The sequence below is a fragment of the Accipiter gentilis genome, chromosome 5 (assembly GCF_929443795.1).
Source record: "Accipiter gentilis chromosome 5, bAccGen1.1, whole genome shotgun sequence".
NCBI lineage: Eukaryota > Metazoa > Chordata > Aves > Accipitriformes > Accipitridae > Astur > Astur gentilis.
In genome coordinates this window covers 5,786,191-5,806,920 of record NC_064884.1, presented here as the reverse complement: position 1 = coordinate 5,806,920, position 20,730 = coordinate 5,786,191, and the positions used below count along the sequence as shown (strand labels likewise).

Here is a 20,730-nt window from a genome sequence, read left to right as displayed (position 1 = left end):
TGCAGATGTGATCTGGGCAGCAGATAATGCAGACCACTTGAGTTCATTGCTGTGGATGGTATTTGAAGAATAGGTGGTGTAGTCATGAACCGCTTGGGATGAGGTATACGGGATGTAGCAGAAGAATGGTAGAGTACATGTAGTAAGACATGGAGGTGGAAGATGAGCTTTGAGATAAAGCCGCTCTAAACAGCGTACTGATGCCATTTGGTTTCTAAAACTGATATAGAGAAATGCCACTGTAGGTCACCTTCATTGTAAGTAGAAGAGAGGCCAAATACAAATTCAGTAGGAGATAAGAGAAGTTTGAGTAGGTTTTCTTTTGCTGTTGGTTTAAGGTGAAATGAGATGTGATATCAATAAAGAAGTTAGCTATTTAGCTCTTAAAGGAAGGAAAGGACTATCACTTTTCAGAACCACGCTGAAGGGATCTGAGCTGGAAGGGAAAAACTGTTATCTGGTACAGTAGCACCTGGGGGCTTGTCAGGCCTGGAACTCTGTGACACTGTCCCCCCCCCATCTGAGGCAAGCAGGTGGTGTCTGTGCTGGGGACTTTCTGCTGGGGAGTGTCTTATCAATGGCTGCAGCAAACAGGCTAGCACTAGTTTTTTTTGTGGGTAGGGCTGGGGATGAGCAAAATGGGGAAAGTAATGAACCAAGAGGATGGGGCAGGTAGACTGGAAGCTGAGAGAGGGGGATTTGGAGTGTGTTGGAGGACACAGCCTGCTAGTGTTGCAGCTGGTGAGTCTGCCTTGAAGGGCCAGAATTTGTATAGGTTTGTGTCCTCTGCTAAGCAGCACTCTGTCCTAACAAATACTGTGTATTGTCAAATGCGTGCATTTGCTTAGGTATCTTGTTTTTCCTGAATCTCTCTTCCTTGCTTCTAACATGTACCTAATCCAACTACATAACCTGACTGCAGTATTTAAAAAAACCTCATGGTTCTTGCTCTGTTTCTCAGGTTATCTGTACATTGTGCCTGTGACAGCACTCTGTACGTAGTGTCACTGCTTTCCTACACCCAGTTCCTTTATTTGTGCAAGTCTAATGAAGTAGTACTGAAGAGAAATATGTTAAATCAAGAGATCAGTCAAGGCAAGCTGCAGAATCTTGAGGGGAAAGATTCAGTTTCAGGCCTAGGTTTTTTTTTTTTCTTTGAGTAGATAACACATTATTTCTTCAAAACTGAGAGGGGAAACTGTCTTTTGAGTATTTTCTCTTGAGATTGGAAAATGAAAATCAGTGAAGTCAATTTTAGGGTTCTTTACAGGCCAGCTTCTTAGAATCTTGGTGCTAAGCTTGAAATGCTTTATTGGTATTTCTAAAAACCCAAAAATGTCTCTGTATAAGGCTTATTCCTGAGAGAGCAAAGCATAAGCCAGGCAAACTTGGATGAGTTTGGATGGTAGTTTAAAAACATGGATTGCTTGTGTTTGTTGCCATCACACCTAATCGAAAATATTTGCTGCTTTTTGCTCAATTTACTTCCACATTGCTGGTCGCTGTGGAAGGCAGGGTAGCTTGCTGAGGGGCGGCTGTTCCCAGGGCTGGGAACATTCCTTTTGATGTTGTCACGATGCTGCAAGTGCACATGTAGAGAAACAAGCAAAATGCAACTGGTTTTGTTGATGCTGTGTTATAAAACGACCAAGTTTGCTCAAGAGGCAGTTCCTAGTTATGTAGTTTCGTTTAAATGCTTATCTTAGCTAACTTTTGTCTACTTGGTAAATAGAGAAGCTTATTTGATAATAAAATCACAGCAGTTTTGGCCTTTCTGTTAACTATTTGAGGTATCTTTGCAAGTCACTTCTTGGGAAACATTTTATAGAGGTTATGAGAATGAGTGGTTTGCAGAACTTGCTTCTGCTGTGGGGAAATTCTTCTAATTGATATTGAAGTTTGTTACATTACTGAAACGCAGTAGGCCTGCTTCTTCTATAGGTGGATATTTTCAAGGGGTAACAGCCAAACTGTTTTCTATTACAGATGACAGAGAAGTGCATACTCTGACTTGTATGCTTGCTTAATGTGGCTTCCTCATAAGAGCTGACTGTGTTCTTATTAAGGTTTTAAACCCACTGTGTAATAAACAATTTCTGTTGAAAAGATTTTGCTATCCATAGCAGGGTTCAGCTATGTCTGAGGAGCTTATTTAGAACCTATTCATGCTGCATAGTGAAACTAGTTTTACGCAGGGACAAATGTGTTGACTCATTTTGTTGATATGGTTCATTGTACAATGTTCACAGGCTCCAAGGAAGCAACAGTTGAGGCATCAGAATCAATTGGATAAGTCAGTTGTCTGACCATCCATCTCCTCATCTAGACCTCCTAATACTTGGAAGCGTCTTCAAAATGGAGGGAAAATTTTGGTAGTTCTTTTCTATGTATTCTTGCAGAGGTTTTTTAGGTATGTAATTCTTTTAATGGCAGTCAGATTTTTCTGTTTGAGTTTTGATACACTGTGGGTGCCTTTCTCTTCACTGAAATTTAGTCTTTCTCCGTCAACTCTTGTTAGGGGCACTGCTGTAAGTCAGATATAATTGGAGATGTCACTTAACTCGACAAGGTTACTTTTTGCATATACCCTGAATGGCAAAGTTCAAAGCTAAAGTGTTGTTTCAGAATAAATTCCTTTGCTTACCATCAGCATTTAAGTGTTTAAGGGAAGTAGGTATTTCAGTAAACATTGTAGGGAACTAGTCAATTCCTCTTGAAGGTTTCACAAGGTTTTTTGGAAATTATGTACTGCAAAAAGATGTTAGATTGTTCTTTTACGTTTTCTTATCCGCTTCCCTTAAGCTTTTCATTCTGCAACACTACATTGTTTGAACCTGTAATACTGTTATACCTGGCAGCGTCCTTAGTTCAGACCTCATTTGTGCGCTTGGTATTAAGCAGTCAGATAACATTCATTGTAGTGAAGAACTTTAGGAAACTGTATCTACATTTTGTACTGGCTTTCCTCTCAAGTTTTATGTAAATTGCAGAAAATGGAAGCTGTTAGCCAGCAAGACAGCAGTAAGACTATACCAGCTGCTGGTTTTTAGCTTGTAAACTTCATCTGAAACTGGCTTTGCAACTCTAGATTTTCAGCCCTTTTTATAACTGAAAATGCAGCACTAATTTTTTCAGATTGCTGCTTTGCCATTATCTCTCCCTATCATTCTCTCAGTCTAGATAATGGAAAATTTTTGGCTATGGTGGATGGTGAAGTGGCTTCCTTTATCCTCCCCTATCACATAAACTTCTTATCATGAGCTTTTGGCATGTAAGCTTTACATTCTTGTATGTTAAAGACCTATATTAAGTTCAGCTTGCATCCTGATTTGTTTGTGTACAGGTATAATGGTTCTATTGCTTGTGAGTTCTGAATAGGAATATTCTACTTACTTGTGCCTTAACTACATAATGCAAAAGTAAGTGCCTAAAAATATTTCATTGATGATCCAACATATTCACTGTAGATGGCAAAAATTTGGGTTGATAGATTAAAGTTCTTAACTTTGAGAATATGTGATCTTGCTGCTAAAAATATAAATAGAGAACATGTGGCTTGGAAGGAAGAAAAATTAGATGTTTAGTTGTATGCCAAACGGAAGACAGATTGAGGTCCTCTAACCACCCTTTAATTACTAGTATCACTATGGATGTGTTGTTATTAAAACAAGAAAAGCAAACCCATGGAAATTGCTGTGAAGAATCTAGTTGTGCTATGAGATTCATCTAATAGAAGCAAAGTTGATGCATAACTGGGGATACAAGTTCTTATGAGCTAAACTTTTACCCAGCCTTCTTTTACCATATCTACTATGCTACAGCTTATTTCTCATTCTTGCATAGAAAAGTTCCTTTGCATTCATTCTTTCTTGATGGTGATCATTATCCATAAAAACTATTGTTCCTCTTAGTCCTTGTATCTATTGAAGGAGGAAGAAAAGGACGTTCTTCTAGCACTCTTGCCCTCAAAAGACTTTCAGCCTGGGAACACTTACTGGCATTGGTGATATCTGTAGCAGTGGAACTTCCTCTGTGGGCATATTTGTCCTGAATATATGGGTTGGTATAAAAAGTCACTTCTGCAGCCCAAATGAGGGTAGCTAGACAGGTAAAGTTCTGCCTATGAGCATGTTCAGAGTCTGAAATGTGGCAGGAAGTACTAGACAACATATGTGGTAAGTTACATCCTTGCCATTTACAAACTCCATATTGAATTTTCTTGAATTTTGTTTTTGAAAATGCACTTGGGGTGAAATATAATCCTATGTATGTTGGGAGTTTTGTCAGTTCATATGCCCTTCATTTCATAAACTCGATTCTTTTATGGTGGCTGGGCTCCCTATCTGTACTTGAGCAACAAATGTGGTTTGTTGACAGTGAACATTTCAGTGTATTGTGTTTGTAAGTAACACTTAGTTGTGTTTAAGTAACTGATCACTACTTGCTATTTTTAAGTTTTCAAAATGGCATTTTCTTCATTAACCATAGGTGGTGCGTTTGTGTCAGAACCCAAAACTGGCATTGAAGAACAGCCCACCCTATATCCTAGATCTGCTACCTGATACCTACCAGCATCTGCGAACCATTCTATCACGCTATGAGGGGAAGATGGAGACCCTAGGAGAAAACGAGTATTTCCGCGTGTTCATGGAGAACCTCATGAAGAAAACCAAGCAGACAATCAGCCTTTTCAAGGAAGGGAAAGAGCGGATGTATGAGGAGAACTCTCAGCCTAGGTAATGGGGAGAAATGTTTTCAAATATTTATGATGTAAGTTTGCTTTAGTGAACAAGAGCTTGAACAAATGTCTGTTGGTTGATTTGTTGTCTGTATGTGAAAACAGACTTTGAAGACATTTAAGTCTAAGTGTAGAGTTTTAAGTAAACTATATTTGGGTATATTGAAATCTGAGAGCACAGTAAGTGTTCGGAGCCTGCATAGACTTAGTTGTTGTGTAGTTTAGGTATGATAGGTTAATAGAAACAATAAAGTCTGCTGTGAAAAGGTTTTGCAGTCCTTTGCATTCTCACATAGAGAATGCCTTGTGAGAGAGGATGATAAGGTTCAGAATGACGTTTCTGGCAATTTTAGGAAACAGTAGAATACTTAATGTTACATAGCAAAAGAGTTATGCAGACTAAAAGTTGTTGTAATTAATCTTAAGGCTTTACAGAACTTTTCCTTTTTCTGGAAACAGAAGCTGTCCAGTATTTTGGGGGGGGCGGGGGGGGTGTAACCTTGTTTTGTGAGAATAAAACATATTACTAAAACCCCATAACTGTCATACATTGGAAACTCCATATTTAAGGTAGATCAGGGTGTCACACTTGTAAACTCTTCTTTCATTTTGTTCAGAAGGCATAGCTGAGATCAAGGGACATCTTCAAGGTGAACAGCACTTACTAAAAAGGATCGGTGGAGGTAGAAACTGCAATTGTATCTGAATATAAGGCTCTTTGGAACAAAATAGCATGAATTTGATGAGCACTGTACTGTACCTGAAAAGGTGGTGCTTTCCTTTATCTAGCTTTAAGGAAAGGAGAGCCAAGGTGATTTAAGAGTAGAATAAAGCTCTGAAAAAGGTTAATCGTAAGTATTTGTCTAACTGTTGGCAGCAGGTCTAATGGACAGAGATATACAAAGCATATATTTGTAACTTTAAACTCATTTCAGGATTTTGGAGTAGGTGCTGAACTTAAAAAACAAAACACACACACACAAAAAAAACCCCAAACCCAACCAGTGGAAAAAAGCAAAAACCACCCAGCGGCTGAACGTAATTGCTCTGGGGAGAATATGTGGTTAACGCCCTGGCAACTACTTGCTTGAATTACTTGGCAGGGGGCAGGGGGGTGTGCAGAGGTGCTGGCACATGTTTCTGGTATAATATTGAACTCTATATAGCATATTCCGTAATATTGAACTCCAACAAAAGACTATGATAGTGGCTCCAGAAGGCATTGTTAATGCTGCTGGGGTTTTTTTTCACCGACAGTGTTGAAGAATGAATTAAGAAATGGAAGTTTCTTTCTGGATTGTTGTTTAGCATCATTTCTTTGTGAGATGATAAGACTTACTCTTAGAGTTCATTTGAGACAGGGTTTGGGGAGTGTAAATATGTCATCTTTATGTGGTACACTTGCTTCTTTTAAAAGTTTAGTTATCTGTATGAAGCCTTCAGGAATTGGGTTCAATATAATGTGCGAATGCAAAAGATAGATGTAATATTATATCAGTGCCCTCTCTCCCCACCAGCCCACCTTGGGAGGATGTGGTTACTATAGGCAGAATTGGCTCATTGCAAGTGAGAAGTGGGTTTTGGGAGATGCTGCTAGCTGGAATTCTCAAAGTGTTAGAGAAAGTAATAGATGTAACCAGTATGGGGAGAAAAGAGTTCATTAGCCCGGTACGTTTTGCAGATGAGGCAATACTTAATGAAAAATTGCATTACTGTTTTTTTTTTTTTAGCCTTCACTCAGATCAAAATGAGCCACAGTATGAAAATCACTTTTTACTGTGAATAAATTGATTAAACTGATTAAAAATAATCTCTGGATCTTCTGCTGAAACTGGTCATTTTCTTGTACCATCCTTTGAGATTAACAATATGGACTATCATTCAAGATTTTTGCAGTGCAGCAGGTTGCTCTTCAAATACTTTAAGTAGCATTTATCTTGAAAATGGTTTTGTGTGTTTCTCCCATGTAATACAGTCAATGTTATTTTCTAGAACACTTTTGCCTCCAGAAGTAGGCTAAAAGGGTATATAAAACCCTTTAGAATTTATCTGTGATGTTTGTTCTGGTTAACTGTGCGTGTATTGTGATCTGTCTATCATGAATATGGAACATCTGATGAGTTAATGATACCTATGTCAATCATAAGTCCAACATCTCACCTCCAGTCCCTTGTTTTTTCAGAGAAGCAAAGAGAAATAATTCCAGAGAGTTAATCATCCTAGTCAGTTTGTAGTCAAACTAATTGACAAAAGGGGGCGGGGGAAATCCAAATCAATAGGTGTGAACTTCAGAAACAGGATTCCAGTAGAGGCTTGCTTTCTCACAGCAGTGATGGGAGTCTTTGGGGAATGGCTTGTTGTACCATTTATGAATAAACAGCTTACCAAGGAAGCAACTGTGGTGAGACTTGTAAACATAAGCATAAAAGCAAAATCGCATCCCAGCTAGTCTCATTATCTTCCTTTGCTTTTCACTCAGCCCAGGAAGCAGCAGTTACTGTTTTGTCATAAAGGGGAAATATCAAGACACCCTTTTCCTGGTGCTGGTAATGAGCATGATAACTTTCTCAATTCTCTAATTTGTCACAGAAAAGAAAGAGGTTAGAGTAGTCAGTGCATGTGATTCGTATACCAGTTCAAGAGATACCTGCGCAAAGAATGGCAGTTTTGGTTCAGCTAGGGATTCTGTTCAATGCTGTACTTCCAGCATCAGACTTTGTGGTTGTGTGAGCTTTTGGAACCTGATCACTTTAAGTGCTATTTGTTTAACCTGAAATTTAATTAAATTAATTTTTTGCTATAAATGCACTTTTAAATTTAAAATTTGTATAATAATTTAAGGTGAATAAACTTAAGAAATTTTCTCACCTTGTTAGGAGTTGAAGAAAAATATTAATTTTTTCCTTTTGTAAGAATTAATGAATTCAAATATTCAAAGTGTGGGAGAAGCTTTCTAAAAGATTGTCAGCAGCCTGTAAAACAAACAAATATAAACTAAATCTGGTATTCACTGGAAATGTACTCATGGCAGTGTTTGTGTATATGTGTATATTAAAAAAACCTGGTTTGCTCTTGATATCATGCAAGCTTGTGGCTAATGTTAGTCTGCAGTTTTTTTGAAAACATGCCTTTAAAAATCTAATCTGGTGTACTGAATAATCGTTTTGTCTTGACTTTTTCTGACTTTTTTTCCCTGTTGTCCTTGAAGTTTCTTTCTTCCTGTCTTCCAGATTTAGCATTCATTTTGTTTCCTGTTGTGTATGCTCTTATTTTCCTCCCCCCAAATGTCTCTCGATGTAGAGCAAATGCACTATTTTGACATTTGCATAACTAGCGTGAAAGCTGTGCAGGTGTTTGCTACTAGCAAACAAACCAAAAATCAGAAATGACTGAAGTCTCTCTTAGATTGTAGAATCAGAATTGTCTTGATCACTTGAGCACCAACCTCCTATTTTTATTATTTCTAAATTGCTCTTTGTGTATTTCCTCTCAAACATTTTAGAGATTCTCCAGTGTTTTCATCCAAGGTGGACTAAGGCAGAATTGGAGCACAGCTGCGGAGAGCACCATGTCTTGTAGCTGCTTGTGCTGCTTTGAGAGTTCATAATAGCTACAAGATGTGTGTCATTTAGCATTGAGTGGTTTCGTAGTGTATGTGTTTAGAGTAGACTGTGTGGGAGTATAATATGGATGCTATTTGGTGTTTGCTGTAAGGCAGGCAGTTTAAAATCCAGTAGTACAAAATAAGATTGCAGTTGCATATTGAACATTTAAAGGTATGTTTGTGGAGAGAACACATGTTATGATGTATTCTCCAACTTTCAAACTACAGTAGAGGAACAGAGGTGCTGGGAACAGGATTAGAAAGGGCTTGTGTGAACACTCACTGTGCTTACGGATGTGGGTGAGTGTTTGTTCCTTCAGTTTTAAACTAGTTGCAGTCATAGAGCTGTTAAAAATGAATGCAGCTCTCCTGCGTCATACCTTAACTGTCAGCATGCTGAAAGCATCCTCCTGTTGTGGCTAACGCCACAGTTAGCATGACATCCAATGCTATGAGCGCTCAATGGCTTCCTTTCTTTTCTTAGGACTGTAATGACCGTTCTGTCTCTGTAACCCTGTGGGTTTGATATATAGTCACTCAGATGAAATTGTTACTCTTGCATAAACTCATACTGCGATTTTTGTGAAGAGAACTCACTTATTTTATTAGGAGAGCTTTAAAGATGCTATTTAAATTCTGCTTTAGCTCACTTCCATATCTGTTTAAAAATTAATGCTGTTGAGGGTGCTTTTAAAGCTATGTATGCACTTCCTGACTAGTAAGTACATGCAGTAACTTCTAGTTAGTGTTTAAAGACTGAGATTTAACAAGTAGATTGGATTCAACGTGGTGACTTCTGAGTAGGTGTGGGGTTTTTAGTGGAGATACTATATTGCTCCTCTGAGTTTTGACAGCTTAGGAGCTTATTTGGGTTGTCCATACTAATAGGTAGGTTGGCCTCTAAAAACAAATTATGTATTTGGGGATTGGTAAAATAAAATGGTAACATCTGCAGGCTTTGCTGTTGGAATCAAATAGTATTTCAAGAGTTAATAATTCTGGATATTTTGTCATATGCTTGCAGTAAGGTAAAGGTAAGTCATTCAATAATTGGTTAGCTGTGCTGCAGTAATTAGCACATATTCTTGAGGCTATACATATTTCCAAAGCTGTTGGTTCCTATTCTTTATAGATCCACAGTGCTTTCTAATGCAAAAGGTATTTTCAGACTTGTCACTTGAAGTTTTAAAAACAAAACAAAAAAAAGACTCAATGGTGAAGTTTGCAGCCTATATAGCTGAAACAGTGCAGTAAAAGAAAGTCTGTAGAGGGTGCTTAGCAAGTCTATATGCAACGGAGAAAGGTACACCTGTTGAGCACTGAGCGACTTGCTCTGCTGCTTATAGTGGTAAATACGTGACTTCTCTGACCCTGTAAATATGGTGAATTTCTTGAGTTTAATTTTTCACTAGTGATAACAAAAACTGGTTAAACATACATACTTTTTTCCTGTAATGTGATGGTTTAATTGATTGATAGTGCCATTAATGCTAATGCCACAACTGTTCCAAACATGCTGAACTTGCCTAAGCTCTTGATTACAGTTTAATTTAGAGGCTCCGTGGTTATGTTGGAATATTTTTTGTCTCTATTGCAGAAAGCTTTTACTTGCATAGAGGAGCTGTCATTTGTCAGCTTTCCTCACTACATAAATTACTTATCGCAACAGCTTCTTTGCAGTTGTGTAAATAGATTATACTTCATATGGCAGGACAGAAATAGCTTTCTGATCAGTAGACAGGGATAGGAATTGTCTGTTACTTGGAAAAGGATTAATTAGGCTGAAGAGTCCATTTTTCACCAATGAATCAAATTTACTGTTTATGTTAAAACAGTTTTATGAGGGAAAATTCAGAAAATTTATTTACGAAATAAAATCAGACCACTGCAAATGTTTCCACACTAGAATGCAGTTATGTAAGCTGGAGGGTAGGGGTTAGGTGAAAGGCTGAGAAGTAATTACTCAGGATGTGGACTGGATGTTTAAGAAATAGCACAAGTTATTTTACTAGTTCAGCTTGCATACTTTGGAAAACAAACTGTTAACAAACCTGGTTAACAAAACTAACATATCTGTAGAGAAAACGTGGTTAGGCAGGGAATTTCATGAACCCTCACCATATAACATGGAGTTGCAAAAAAAGTTTGGGAGGCTAGTCCCTATTTAACTGTTGTCTTTCTGACTGTAGCCTTATGGGATGCTGGCTCAGCAGGATTTCATATTCTTCTCTTGCTCCAAAGTGAACACTTATTAATTTACACAGGAAAAAGCTACCAATATTTAATGTCTACTGGAAATGACCATGCATATCTCTGAAGGGGAAGGAAGTGCATGAAGAATGACTTGGGGGGGAAGCTGGATTTTAAAGAGGAAAATGTTGGAAAACACTTGTGCTAAGCCATGAACCAGAAAAGCCCTCTGGGGGGAGGGGTTAATGCTCTAATCTCATATTTTAGAGTGCTTGCACACACTCCTTTCCAGTGAAAAAGAAATAGTAGTACAAAATGTGGAACTCAAATGGTGCATGGTATGTGTGAGTCCTCTTTCTTACACTTCCTTCTAATACAGCTAAGACTTTTTTTTTTTAACAAAACCCACTAGTGTGAAGTCTACATCTGCATTTAAATTAGAACATCTTAAAGAAAAGAACAAGCTCCAAAGCTGCCCACAAGAAAGGTTTCCTTGCCAGTCTCCAGCATATGAACACTAACTGCTTATTACCCAAGAAGAAATTCATTATCATTTAAATGTTGTTGGAGAGAGGAATGTGAATTTTTTTTCCCCATTTGGCTTTAAATTGCTAGTTTAGGTGGTAGTTGTGGAACTTAAGTAACACTTAGTGTAATTGGCATAAGATTGCATTTATTTTAGTTTTCTTTCCATCGAAAATTGGACCACTCTCTTGAAAACCAATTTATGGTTTACATATGTAATGGCTTACAAATGTAAGCTTTCAAATTATTACATAATAAAGAAGTAAGATTTTTATTCTTCCTTGCTCTGAGCCTATAAAACTGTAGTTTTATGGAAGACTAACTGTGGACTTGATGTTGTGGATGGAAGCGTGTATTATTTAGTTTGTAGTAATTATAATTTGAAATGTGGATAGATTTCTCTGCTGGCAAAAATGTGTTACTGCTACTTGGCAATGATATCGTGTTTCTTGGGTGCTTGGCTTGTGTATTAAGGGCCAAGATGTCATGTTTTGGATTTCGGTTGATTTGAAGAAGTCTGCAGTCACAGCCCTTGCAGCCAGAAAACAGATAGTGTTTTGGTGGTGTGTTCAGTTTTTCTGAACTATAAGACAACGTTGAACAAAACCTCATTTTGCTAGAAGGTACTGAACAAAATTAAGCCAGCTGCTTCACAACAGTTTGAAGCAATACCTTCTGTGTTGTTTGTGAACTTGCTGGCTTTACCCTTTCCATCTCTGGAAGATGAATCAGGTGGCACTCGGTTATGTGCCATCCACAGCTGGCTCAGGTAATGTAACTTGCTGACTGCTACCCACCTGTAGAAAGGACTGTAAAATTGGAGGATAAGTTGGTCATGGTGAGTATGTTGTGAGGGGAAAAAGGGAGATCTGTTGCCAAGCTACTCATAGATCAGCTGTGAGCTGGGCAAATACTGCCATTAGCTGCAATCCCAGAGTCTGAAGCTTGAAAAGCAAACATATGTTGAAGTTGTATGTTGCACTGGACTATGTATGTTGCAAAATATCTTGCGTTTAGTATTTTGACAGGATGCGAGTTGGGAATGAAGCGATACAGCTGACAGACCCTTCTGCCAAGGAATCCCCCAGTGGTGTCATGATGTCCAAGATAGTTTGGGGTAGCTGAAGATTGAGTGTGAAATATGGAGTCTTCCTTGATTTGGAAACAGGGCTTTTGTGCTTTGTTTTTCGCTTTAACTGTAGCAAGTAGCCCCTGAAATATAAATTTTGAATCCAGTGCAGAGAGCCCAAATATAAGTTTAATGAGTAGTATTGTTCTGAGTAGTAAGTTTTGCTGTTTAGTCCCTTGAATCTGGTAAAAGAATTAATATGTTACCTAGGTGAGAGATTATCCTTTATCTTGTATATCCTGTATGTTGAGCTCTTTAAAGACTAGTAATTGTATCAAATGAATTATTCTCTTTAAAGTGCTTTCTATAATATTTAAATGCAGAAAAATAAGTGGATTTTTAGCCTCTTAACATTAAAAGAAATATAGATTGTTAAAAATATAACACTAGCATTTGTGCCTAGAATAATAAGTCCAGATCCTTTAAAGGTCAGTAGGTTGGTGCTTCTGGTCAGCACACTGGACTGTTGTCCTTTCTGCTTCAGCTCAGTCGCATCCATTTGCATAACAATATGAGTATGCTGAAGTTTTGTGGTCATTTGTGGCCTGCAGTATATTTTGCGTGACACTTTAAACTGATTGGCAAGCTTTGCTTGCAGAACTGAAGGTATTTAAATATATATATGTTAGTTGAAAAGTGCCAGGATTCAGAAGACTGTAAGGAAACACGTATGTTTCGTATAATGTTTCTGTCCTGTAATATCTAAAGCACTGATAAAGGATTTAGCCTATATAATTTCTTGCTTCTTTAAAGCTACAACTGGTACCATTAAAAAAATTTAAAATGGAGATAAATACTGCATGCGGAGAATGCCTTTCACTAGCTAACTATTGCATTTTTGGCCGTAGACATAATTATTTGGTAAAAAAGAGGAGAGAGGGAGTAGAGGGGAAGCTTCACAGCAGTCGCAACTGTTGTACACAGATTTGTTGCAGATATTAGGGTAAGAGTCTAATGTAGTGATTGCAGTCAATTTTGAGTTGGCTTTGTGGGGGCTAGCTTAGGTGCAGTGTTTTAAGTGGCAGTTTAGCTTCCAGATGCAGATAGATGTGTGTTCTATGCATGAGCTGACATCCTTAGCCAGGCATGCTGGTGCTCACGGCATCCACTGATGCAGACCAGCTCTTCCACAGAGAAGGCAACAAGTAGTGCTACCCTGCATGCTTTGATCCTGCTGTTGAGAGTATGTAATGGAACTGGGATCAGACCAAGAATGGACAGAAGTATCTAGTCCTGTGGTTTATGCGTTCCCATTCCCATTTTGCTGTTTTAAGAAGCGAAGTCTTGAAGTTGCAGAATTAACCAGGGGTTTTATAGCTCTGCAAAGAATGAAACAGTGAAGCCTGTAGTTCTTTAAATGGAAAAGTGTGTTTGGAGCTGAACCTCATGGTAGCAAGAGGTGATAAACATGTTATGTGTTTGTTTCCTTTTTTCCAAAGGGTGTCAGGATGAGCTAGTCTACAAAATCAATGTAGCATTAGCTGACGCTGTAAAATTCTATAGTACAAAATTAATTTGCTGATTCTAAAAAGTTTGATTTGCTGTTAGTCTGCTATATTAGTTGTCCTGTGGAAATACTGTAAATGTTACAGAGCAGTGGCCGAGCATGACTTTGTAAGGTGACTTCTGTTGAGCCAGTAATAGTTAAATGGAATTTCATTCACTTCCTGTGTTGCAAGTTTTGTTGAAAGTAGTTCCGCTGTTTCTATTTTTAAAACTGATTACTGTGTGTAGAGGACTCTGAAGCTGTCTCAGAGTTATAAAAGACATCTTGGGATCACCTCAAGCATTTCCACTTACTGCTCGTATGCCCTCGCTGGAGTTTTATGTTAACATGAAGAGCATGCAGAAAATGTCTTGCTGATGTGGTATTAAGATAGAAGATAGAGTTCTTTCTGAAACAAGGCACAGCCACCTATCTGCTGAAATTGGGTCTAACTGCTCATGTCTGTTGCGTAGTTTGTAACATCTGAAAAGCATGTGTTATATGATAACCTCACACCTTTGTGGTTGCTGAAAGGTGTGTTTTACTTGTTAAGAAAGCTGGGGTTTTGGTGGGTTTTTTTAGTTCTTAAATCTTCAAAACATCAAATCGTAAGATGTAAAGTAGTTACAGGAAAAAAGAATGTTTGCCTGTTTGCAGGACCAAGAACTGTGGGTTTGGGGTTTTTTTTCCTTAAGTACTGGAGCTTGCATTTACCTGTAGCGGGTGCTAACCCTGTCACCTAAACATCATCTGGAGGCAAGTGTGTAATTCCAAAATAACCCCAGAAGTGAGAAGGTAGGAAACTAGTATTTCCTTAGTTATAATTTCCTGCAGTAGTGCTTAGTTAGTGGATAGTATTCTGCAATAATGAGCACGTGATAAGGAATTAGAAATCCCCTAGCTGTAATTCTAGCTTCCAGCAGTTTTTCTTTCTGTCCTTCAGCTGCCTCACCTGTAAAATGAGGTAAACCACTTTTTTTTTCTTTTCCTCAGAAAATTTAATATGATCTCATATTCAGAAGAATGTCAAAGTCCTGAAGGAAGCTTTATCCATCAGTAGGGTTGTTGAGTGTGATTTGCAGAAAAGCAAGCATTAATTGCTCAACTAGTGAAATACTTATAGTGTGCTTGTAGCTCTGCATGTCATAAACTTAAATGGAGGGCCACTGGAGAGATAAGACTGTGATACCACAGAAGCCATTTTGGACTGTGAGTTGCTTAAAAAAAATACAAGTTTTCAGCAGTAGCATGAATAATAGTACAACAATTAGAATGTGTTTCCCTCAGTTTAACTGAGCAATCGTCTCATTTCCAAGCCACCAATTTGTAATTCTCTTACCAAATAAATGTAGAATTTCTGAAGAAAGGAAGTGGTGCAGCTGCGTTGCCCTGGTTGAACGTGTTAGTTAATTCTGCAATTCTGTGAGGACAGAAGCAATTAGAAACTGCGTCATCTGTTCTAGGACCTTTCAGCCAATGAGTTTAGTGCTAATGTGTCAGACACTCCCACATCCTCTGTAATGCTTTTTCCCCTTAATCTTCCATTAGAATAAATAGGTATACTTTTTAAAAAATGCTCTGTAGTCATTCCTCCAGTTTACTGAGATAGTATTTCTTGTTGTGATCTGCATTTTTGGGTCATGCCCCTTTAAACAGCCAGTTGCAATGTAGAGAGCACCTTCTCTTGAGTTTTGAATAGGTTGGTTTTACAGTAACTTAGGTCCTCAGATTTGAATTCTTTTTGCCCTCTTGAATCTTCATTGTTGATATGTAGTTTTAGCCCGTTTGGTGCTGATTTTATGAAATAAAGCATTTTCTCAAAAGTGTGTTGAAGTCAGTTGAGTCGTGTGCAGCTTAATTTTGCTTCGGGGACAAGGTGGAGGTGTAGCTGTGTTTGTGTTAACTTCCTGGGAAGAGTCTTTGTTAAATGAAGCCTATTCTTAGAGAGGCTGAATGTTTTTTGTGAAAACCTGGTGTTCCAAGTGTAACTACAGTCAGCAGGAGCGCAAATACAAAAATCCCTTTGAAAATTCAGTTGTATATAAGAAATATGCACAATAACTTAAGAGATGTGAAGCATTTTGTAGTTGGTTGTCTTGTGTTACAGCTCTTAATTCCTCTGCACAACAGTGTTTGTAGCATGCTTTCAACAGAATGAGCTTTACAGACATGACAGTATCTGCATGTCAAATTATGGCATGTGAGCACAACATTGTGACTAAATCATCCAGTGGAGCAGTCTTCTTGCTATGTGTGCAGAACAAAATTATACTGTGTCAGTTGGTTAGCTGTGAAGTAGTTTAGAAATATTGGAAGAAAATGAAAAAATCCTAGCTGACAGTGGCAGAAATGGTAGTACTAGAAATGGTAGTACATTAACATTGCCTTGAGGTAAGAAAGGCATTTTAGTCATGAAGTGCATTAGGTGCTGTATTACTTTGTAACATGAATTAATTTAATTAATCATGCTGACGTAGGTGAAAGAAACAAAGCTCTGATTAAAACCGTCCTCTGCCATTAATGGTTTTGCAAGACTGAGCCTATACGGTGGAAAAATGCTTTTGTCCAGCAAACAGGAAACTGGAAAAGAAAAATCTGCTATAGGTCTGGGGGAGGCAACAGCACCAGAAAACCCAGCTGGGGGCTGGCCCTCGGAGGGGCTGCAGCAAAGAACTGTGGTGCAAATGGAAGTGCCTGCTCGACCTTTTGACTTCTGCTAAGATGTGTGGAGCAAAACCAGTTATGAAGCAGGAAGGAAGTAGCACAACCACAGTGGAGGGGGCACGGAGGAGGGAGGACGAAGGAACATGCCTGTTCAGCCTGCAGAGCTGCCGGCAGGCCTGGCCTGGCCTTGGGGAGCCAGCTGATTAATAAGCACTGGGTATCTGAAGAAACAGTCTTGCTGCATGCTGGTTTTTGTTCCCCAAAACGATTGCTTGAGACCTGCATCTTTAGACCCCTGTCAGTGTCAAGGTAGCGCAGTTTTACAGGCAAGTGTGATTGCAGCTAAACAGGCTCTGGTGATGTTTCTGGGTTGTTAAAGAAATGGTTCTCTGTTAACGTTGTGTGTACAGAAGGAATAATGCCTCCACACTAGAACTGCAAATGTTTTGTAGTAAAATACTTGGTTACTCTATAGAGTGGAAAAATATTTGGCTTTCTAAGCTTTCACTTTTTATGTCGTTGATTCACTATCTAACGATAACAAGCTGAATACTTTGCATGTATGTATTAAAGCACTTGCAGGAACATGAAATCCTACCTAAACTGTATCTGTTGCTCTGTCTTTGCATGTAACCACTGAACAGAAGCATGCTGTAGTTCTTTGTTTGAAGCTGACACAGGTGTTGCCTTCAGCTCAGTTGCAAACAGTGAGACGAGCCAACTGATGTGGCCTGTGGTCCCTGGGTAATGTTTTCAAAAGTGCCTATGTGACAGGTGTTTAAATTCCACTGACTGTCAATGGCATTTAGGTGCCCAAGTCAGTGATTCCCAAACTGTGGCTGGCATACACCTGGTGCAGCTTCTGGTAACAGTATTTGTATTCATTACTATGTTTAGCTAAAAGTTTGAAAGAGGGCCATCATCGTCTATAAGAAACATGGAAGATTGCTGGAAGTCTGTGGCCAAAAATATTTGGGAATCTCTGGTCTTAAGTCACTTGAGTATTCTTTGAAAATATTACCCTTTTTCTGGGAGAACACTTTTGTTTAGTTGAAGCAATGGAGATGAGGACAGTTTCTGATGTTACTAAAACCAAAATACAGTCATAATCACTAAACTTCAATATGTCAATAAAAAATGTTCGCTGTAATTGCAAGCATTTATTTGGCCTGTAGTAATTTACAAATTTGTAACTTGGTTTGTTAAAATGAAGGAGTTCACTCTTGAAAGAAAATGTCTGTCCTTTTAGCACAGGATTGGTAACTAGTTGCTGTATGTAAAAGCTAGTTACTAACATAAAACACTTTGCAATTTGCTGCTTTTTATGTTAACATCCTGTGTTTTTCCTGTTATTTACTTAAGATACAGCTGAATACTTGTAAAAAATAATAACCTTAAGAAATGAAAATGTTCAGTTATTAGAAACTTTTTTGGAAACAAAGGCCTTCAGTGTGTGTTTTTGTAAAATCATTTGTTTATCCATCCTTAAGCCTGCGGAAGTTCTTCGTTCTCTTGCTGAAATGATGTGCTCAGCTGAGTGCAAGCACTTCCTGAAACTCAGCTAAGAGAGGAGGCTCTTAGGCAGAAGTGGTAAGCAAATGGACACAGGAATATACCTTGTCGTCTTGCAGTGTTAACTGTTGCGTTGTTTAAACCGTGCACTTGTTCACTTAGCTTCTTGTTCGAGGGTCAGAAATGCATTTGTGCTTGCCTGATCATACCCAAATTTTCACACTGTGCTGGGCAGCAATAGGAGAGTGTCTCCCTGAAATTACTTTCCTTCCATCTATGAATATTGCATACATTAGTTTCAAGCATGCTTAGAATTTTTTCACAGCTAGGACATGAGTTTTCAAGTGTGCTAGCAAGTCAGTGCTAACTTGTGCCATATATCAAAACAGCTTTAGGATTGCTAACTTTTTAGTCATTTGGTATTAATGCACTGCTGTGAGATGCCACTTTACCTGTTCAGATTGCACACAAATATCGCATGCTAACCCTCAAGGAAATGATTCAGAATTTAATTCTTACCAATTACTTGCATGTTAGTGTAATAAAATAGTTAGCAGGTTTTGCTCAAGCATCGTTTTCATAAACTTAGTAAAAACAAATACCATCTCTTTTTTTGCTTGAGTTGTAGATGGATTAAATGATTCATAATAGCATGGTGTTTTCTTTTTTTCTTGCACTGCCATAAACTGTCATATTTTCTGTCATTTTATGGAAGTGGGGACTTTCAGAATACAGCTCGGGGAACAAGCTCTGTAGCTAGAACCCCTGATTTGCAATTTTTCTAGTGTTTGTCAGCTAAAGGCATTGCAGGGACATGGTGGGAGCCTACCCTCTGGAGGGAGGGAGGGAGCTCGGGTGTGTTTACAGTTAAATCACCTTTTCTGTAGGATTAGCCAGTGGCTGTGCCTCAGAATCTGAGCCTTCCCCTGGCAAATGTGAAGTTGCTTATGTGCTACTGGAAAGAGGAATGTGCAACTTTGGATTACTTAACATTGCACCAGGGTGGGGAGATGCACAGATAATACTGATAAGGTAACAGCCTCGGTTTGTGCTGCTGCAGCTTCTTTGTGTATCCATACATCTAGGTCCTGAGCCACCGATAAATGTGATTGTGATCACACAGGAAGCTGTTACTTTGCTGTTCTGATACAGCTTAGTTTTTCCTACACACAGGATCCTGTATAATTTTTCTTAAGACATACTGCATAAACCTTCTTAAAATCAGAAGGTGAGGAATTACAGTAGCACTCCAAAAGTATAACAAAACTGCAAAAGCAAGATGACTGGTAATTGTGATACACTAGTAAGGCAAGGGGACTTTCTGACAGCCCCTCTCTGTGGACACCAGTTAACTGACAAAGAGTGGTGAACAGCAAAGCTTTTCAGTCTGTGTTCATAGAATCAAACAACCAAATCGTATAGCTGCTTTAAAATAAACACAGTTTGAATGTGTAACGTATCTAGTAGAGAGCTGCTGAATGAAGCAGCCTACAGAAGAGCATCTGGGTGGTTTTACTTACGTTAATCTTGAGCACCTGTTGTTATCGCACATGTACGAAATGACAAAACCCAGCATCCCTTGCTGTATAGCTGGCACCTTCTATAAACACTTTGAGCAGCTTTCATTGCTGAGACACAAATTAAAATGTAGTTGAATAAATAAGGGGAACAGAGGAGAACTACTGTCAAAGATTTATCGGTTTGAGTCCTGTATACCTTCTAGTCTACCCAGACCATATCATAGTATGGAGAAAGGGCTCTTGTGGATCTGAGTAAATGGTAGAATATATGTCAAGCAAATTAGGTAAATTCTAATTGAGTTTAGACTCTATGAGTATGACATGGAGCTAAAAGACCTAAGCCCAAACATCCAGAGAATTTTTGCAGAAAGGCTGGAGATAGTTACCTATCTCCTTTAGCTGGAGGTCAGTTCTGCAATCAGGCTGATGAATAGGATAAGTACTTCAACTAGGAGTAGCATATCTGGAGCAAGTGGTATCTGAAAAATGTCCAACATGAAGTAATAAATTGGAACCAGTCCAACCAGAATACTAGAAATTAGTGAAAGGCTGAAACCTGGGGGGGAGCGTAGTTTGCTGCCAAACACAGCTGTCTTCAGGGACATGGCACACTACAATAGTAGCATACTTAGTGAGAGTGCTTGGAAAACAAGACATTAAGAAAACACTATGTGACTGGGGATGCTTCTAGTCCCTCTCTAAATGGTTCAGTATTTTGCAGTCTGCAAAATAACTTGTTGCTCATTGTCATAACTGAGTCTGTGCGATGCCTTTGATGGTTAATGCAGGTGGTTAAGACCAGCTCAGGTCTGTTAGACATAACTTGGAGATTGTCCTTTCCCACATAATACTCATTCCTTCTTTTACCTTTAAGCATGTGACATGGGGGTGAAAGAAAGCCTCTAGCCTAGAAATATCCCTGTCTCTTTTCAGGAACTCCATTTTCCTAGCATCTGGAGAATGTAATGGAGTGGAAGAGAAGAGAGTCATCCTTTATTTGGATAAAGGAATGAGAGAAAGAGGTGCCACTAGTGAATAGATTTTTTTTATTTTTTTTTTTTCCATCCATGAGTGAAGGATGACCTCCCTAGTGTGTAATGGTACTATTGTTTGACTCCTAAGTAGGAAGACTGTTATTTTGGTATTCCTGTGCTGCTACAGGCATTGATGCTTTGAGGTACCCAAGCAAGCTCTATTTCTGCATAGCACAGTTAACAACATAGAGCTTACCTCCTTAACATAGTCACTAAGACTACAAAGAGGGAAGAAGCAGTCCTGGGCTGCGGTTTGTACTGGAAATTGATGCCAATCCAATGCTAGTTTCTTGTGAAGCATATAACCCAAAATGCTCCCAATGGTGCT

At 38.6% G+C, this 20,730-nt stretch overlaps 1 protein-coding gene across 3 annotated transcripts in view; it reads left to right on the top strand.

Annotated features, from left to right (window-relative positions):
• Nucleotides 1-20,730, top strand: part of CBL (Cbl proto-oncogene) — a 45,406-nt gene that overhangs the window by 3,574 nt on the left and 21,102 nt on the right. For all 3 annotated transcript variants that reach the window (XR_007505998.1, XM_049800126.1, XM_049800127.1), the window contains exon 2: nt 4,489-4,736. Coding sequence is in view for 2 of the 3 variants with exons in the window: in XM_049800126.1 (XP_049656083.1) it covers nt 4,489-4,736 (248 nt within the window). In the remaining variant the exon portion in view is untranslated. The remainder of the gene's footprint in view (nt 1-4,488; nt 4,737-20,730) is intronic.